At 51.2% G+C, this 4,614-nt stretch overlaps 1 protein-coding gene across 1 annotated transcript in view; it reads left to right on the top strand.

Annotated features, from left to right (window-relative positions):
* LDLR (low density lipoprotein receptor) overlaps positions 1 to 4,614 on the top strand; it is a 43,336-nt gene that overhangs the window by 16,678 nt on the left and 22,044 nt on the right. Inside the window, exons 3-5 of the mRNA XM_017869485.1 lie at positions 547 to 927; positions 2,208 to 2,330; positions 3,035 to 3,157. Of these exons, the coding sequence (XP_017724974.1) occupies positions 547 to 927; positions 2,208 to 2,330; positions 3,035 to 3,157 (627 nt within the window). The remainder of the gene's footprint in view (positions 1 to 546; positions 928 to 2,207; positions 2,331 to 3,034; positions 3,158 to 4,614) is intronic.

The following is a 4,614-nucleotide window of genomic DNA, read 5'->3' as shown; positions in this document are numbered from 1 at the left end:
AAAAAAAAAAAAAAAATCCCCAGCAAGCCATTGTCTCCTGGCAGTCAGCTCCTCTCTTGCTGACCTGCTCATTGCTTTCTTGCAAGATATTTTCCTACTTTCTCGAATAAATCTGCGTTTCTTTACCCTCAACTGTCTTGTTTTTTTTTTTTTTTTTTTTTTTTTTTTTTTTTTTTGAGACCGAGTCTCACTCTGTTGCCCAGGCTGGAGTACAGTGGTGCAGTCTCGGCTCACTCATTTAGAGAAGTGATACTCAACCCAGAATAAGGCAGGAATTCTATACATGGTGCCACGATCTTGCAGCTCTCAGTTTAACAGCTTTACACCTATTAACGCACCAGTCCTCAGAGCAGTGCTGGCAGATGTGTACAGATGAGGAAACGGAGGCGCTGAGAGGGCAGTGGTTCAGAGTCCATGGCCCCTGACTGCTCCCCAGCCCGCCTCTCCAGGAGCCTGGCCTTTCTGGGGCAGCGTCCCCGGCTATGGAATGGGCTAGTGTTGGGAGACTTCACGGTGACGGTGGTCACAGCCCATCCATCCCCGCAGCCCCCAAGACGTGCTCCCAGGACGAGTTTCGGTGCCACGATGGGAAATGCATCTACCGGCAGTTCGTCTGTGACTCAGACCGGGACTGCTTGGACGGCTCGGACGAGGCCTCCTGCCCGGTGCTTACCTGCGGCCCCGCCAGCTTCCAGTGCAACAGCTCCACCTGCATCCCCCAGCTGTGGGCCTGCGACAACGACCCTGACTGTGAAGATGGCTCGGATGAGTGGCCCCAGCGCTGTCAGGGTCTTGAAGTGCCCAAAAGGGACAGTGGCCCCTGCTCGGCCTTCGAGTTCCACTGTCGAAGTGGCGAGTGCATCCACTCCAGCTGGCGCTGTGATGGAGGCCCCGACTGCAAGGACAAGTCTGACGAGGAGAACTGCCGTAAGGACAGGGGCGCAGGGGCGGGGCCTGGGACGGGGCGGGGCCTGGGGCGGGGCGTCCTATCACCTGTCCCTGGGCTCCCCCGTGTGTGGGACGTGTGGTGATTTAGGTGCTGAAATGGATTTCGAACAACATGCCAAGAAAGTGTTCCCATTTCATGTTTTTTTCTTTTTTTTTTTTTTTGAGATGGAGTCTCACTCTGATTTTCATCTCTAAATTTCCTGCATCCATGAGGCCCCAGGCGATGGTTCCTGTTGGCTTATTGGGAAATCACTGTTTAGAAGGTGCTGGTTGTTTTTTGTTGTTTGTTTTTATTTTGAGACGGAGTTTCGCTCTTGTTGCCCAGGCTGCAGTGCAATGGCGCGATCTCGGCTCACTGCAATCTCTGCTTCCCAGGTATAAGTGATTCTCCTGTCTCAGCCTCCCAAGTAGCTCGGATTACAGGCATGCACCACCACATCCAGCTATTTTTTGTTGTATTTAGTAGAGATGGGGTTTCACCATGGTAGTCAGGCTGGTCGCAAACTCTTGACCTCAGATGATCCATCTGCCTCAGCCTCCCAAAGTGCTGGGATTACAGGCGTGCACTGCTGCACCCAGCCTCTTTTTGTTTTTTTGAGACAAGGTCTTGCTCTGTCACCCAGGCTGAAGTAAAGTGGCACCATCATGGCTCACTGCGACCTTGATCTCCTTGGCTCAAGCGATCCTCCCACTTTAGCCTCCCAAGCAATTCAAGCAGTTGAAACTAAGGCTGCACCACCAAACTTGGCCAATTTTTTTTTTTTTTTTTTTTTTTTGAGACAGAGTCTCGCACTGTCACCTGGGCTGGAGTGCAATGGCGTGATCTCAGCACACTGCAACTTCCACCTCCAAGATTCAGGCGAATTCTCTGCCTCAGCCTTCCGAGTACCTGGGATTACAGGCACGTGCCACCATGCCCAGCTAATTTTTTGTATTTTTAGTAGAGATGGGGTTTCACTATGTTGGCCAGGATGGTCTCGAACTCCTGACCTTGTGATCTGCCCACCTCTCAAACTGCTGGGATTACAGGCGTGAGCCACCGTGCCTGGCCTAAGCCTGACCAATTTTTTGTAGAGACACAGGGGTCTCCCTATGTTGGCCAGACTGGTCTTGAACTCCTGGGCTCAAGCGATCCTCCTGCCTTGGCCTCCAAAATTGTTGGGATTCCAGGTGTGAACCACTGCACCCTGCTAAGGGCCCTGCTTTTTCTCTGGTTGTCTCTTCTTAAGAAAATCAACACACTGTGTCCTGTTTTTCAGCTGTGGCCACCTGTCGCCCTGACGAATTCCAGTGCTCTGATGGAACCTGCATCCATGGCAGCCGGCAGTGTGACCGGGAATATGACTGCAAGGACATGAGTGATGAAGTTGGCTGCATTAACAGTGAGCGCTGGCCATCTGCTTTCCCATCCCCCATTCTCCGTGCCTTGCTGCTTGCAAATGATTTGTGAAGCCAGAGGGTGCTTCCCTGGTCAACTCTGCACCAGCTGTGTGTCTGTGGGCCAGTGACCTGACTTCCCAGAGCATCACTTCCTGTTTTTTTAGATGGAGCCTCGCTCTGTCACCCAGGCTGGAGTGCTGTGGCGCAATCACAGCTCACGGCAGCCTCTGCCTCTGGGGTTCCAGTGATTCTCCTGCCTCAGCCTCCCGAGTAGCTGAGATTAAAAGCATATGCCACCATGCCAGGCTAATTTTTTATATTTTTATTAGTGACAGGGTTACACCATGTTGGCCAGGCTGGTCTTGAACTCCTGTCCTCAGGTGATCCACCTGTCCCGGTCTCCCAAAGTGCTGGGATTACAGGTATGAGCCACCACCCCAGGACTAATTTTTTTGTATTTTTAGTAGAGATGCAATTTTGCCATATTGCCCAGGCTGGTCTCGAACTCCTGGGCTCAAGCGATCTGCCTGCCTCAGCCTCCCAAAGTGTTGGGATTACAGGCGCAAACCACCATGCCCGATGCGCTTTCTTAATTAATCCATTTGCATGCGTTCTTATGTGAATAAACTATTATATGAATGAGTGCCAAGCAGACTGCAGGTCAGACACACCTGACCTTCCTCCTTCCTCTTTCTGGCTCTTACAGTGACACTCTGCGAAGGGCCCAACAAGTTCAAGTGTCACAGCGGCGAATGCATCAGCCTGGACAAAGTCTGCAACATGGCTAGAGACTGCCAGGACTGGTCAGATGAACCCATCAAAGAGTGTGGTGAGTCTCAGGGTGCAGGCGGCTTGCAGGGTTTGTGGGGAGCCAGGAATGGAACTGAGAAATGAGTGCTGTAGGGTTTTGGGAACTCCACTCTGCCCACCCTGTGCAAAAGGCTCCTTTTTTCATTTTGAGACAGTCTTGCACCGTCTCCCAGGCTAGAGCACAATGGCGTGATCGTGGCTCCGTGTAACCTCCACCTACCGGGTTCAAGCGATTCTCCTGCCTCAGCCTCCCAAGCAGCTGGGATTACAGGTGAATGCCACCGTGCTGTACTACTTTTTGTATTTTTAGTAGAGACAGGGTATCACCATGTTGGCCAGGCTGGTCTCGAACTCCTGACCTCAAGTGATCCACCCACCTCCTGAAGTGCTGGGATTACAGGCGTGAGCCACCTTGTCCTGGTGAGGTTTTTTTTTTTTTACCAACCCTCTGTGGTGGATACTGAAAGACCCTATTAGGATAACTGTACAGTACAGAGAACACAGTGGGAAGTTTTCTCTGTCATGTACCAGAGAGGGCTTGGGCACGGTGGCACACTCCTGTAGTCTCAGCTACTCAGAAGGTTGAGGAAGGAGGATCGCTTGGGCCCAGGAGTTGCAGACTGTAGTGAGCTGTGATCACACCACCACACTTCAATCTGGGCAACAGAGTAAGAGACCCTATCTCTAAAAAAAAGTAAATATTTTGGACACTGTGGGCCATACGGTCTCTGGTGCAGTTTCTCAACATGGCTGTTGGGTGAACACCACCACCCACAGAATGCAAACCAATACATGTGGCTGTGGGCCCAGAAAACGTTATTTATGGACACTGAAATTGGAATTCCGTATCACTGTTTTGTGTCACGAAAATGATTTCCCTTTTATTTTATTTTCTTCTCAAGTATTTAAACATGGAAAATCCATTTTTAGGCTTGGCGGGATGGTTCATGGCTGTAATCCCAGTACTTTGGAAGGTTGAGGTGGGAAGACCACAAGGTCAGGAGATCAAGACCATCCTGGCTAACATAGTGAAACCCCATCTCTACTAAAAATACAAAAAATTAGCCAGGCATGGTGGCGCGCGTCTGTAATCCCAGCTGCTCGGGAGGCTGAGGCAGGAGAATCGCTTGAATGCAGGAAGTGGAGGTTGCAGTGAGCCAAGGTCGCACCACCGCACTCCAGCCTGAGCGACGGAGTGAGAGTCCACCTCAAACAAAAAAATGTTTGCTCATGCAGGTCTTGAACTCCTGGGCTCAAGCTATCTGCCCGCCTTGGTCTCCCAAAGTTCTGGGATTCCAGGCATGAGCTACAGTGCCCAGACTTTTGTTGTTTTATATATATATATTGAAACTGGCCGGGCGCGGTGGCTCAAGCCTGTAATCCCAGCACTTTGGGAGGCCGAGACGGGCGGATCACGAGGTCAGGAGATCGAGACCATCCTGGCTAATACGGTGAAACCCCGTCTCTACTAAAAAA

Source organism: Rhinopithecus bieti, unplaced genomic scaffold (assembly GCF_001698545.2).
Source record: "Rhinopithecus bieti isolate Rb0 unplaced genomic scaffold, ASM169854v2 scaffold_5025, whole genome shotgun sequence".
NCBI classification, from domain to species: domain Eukaryota; kingdom Metazoa; phylum Chordata; class Mammalia; order Primates; family Cercopithecidae; genus Rhinopithecus; species Rhinopithecus bieti.
This window is presented reverse-complemented; position numbering and strand designations above follow the sequence as displayed.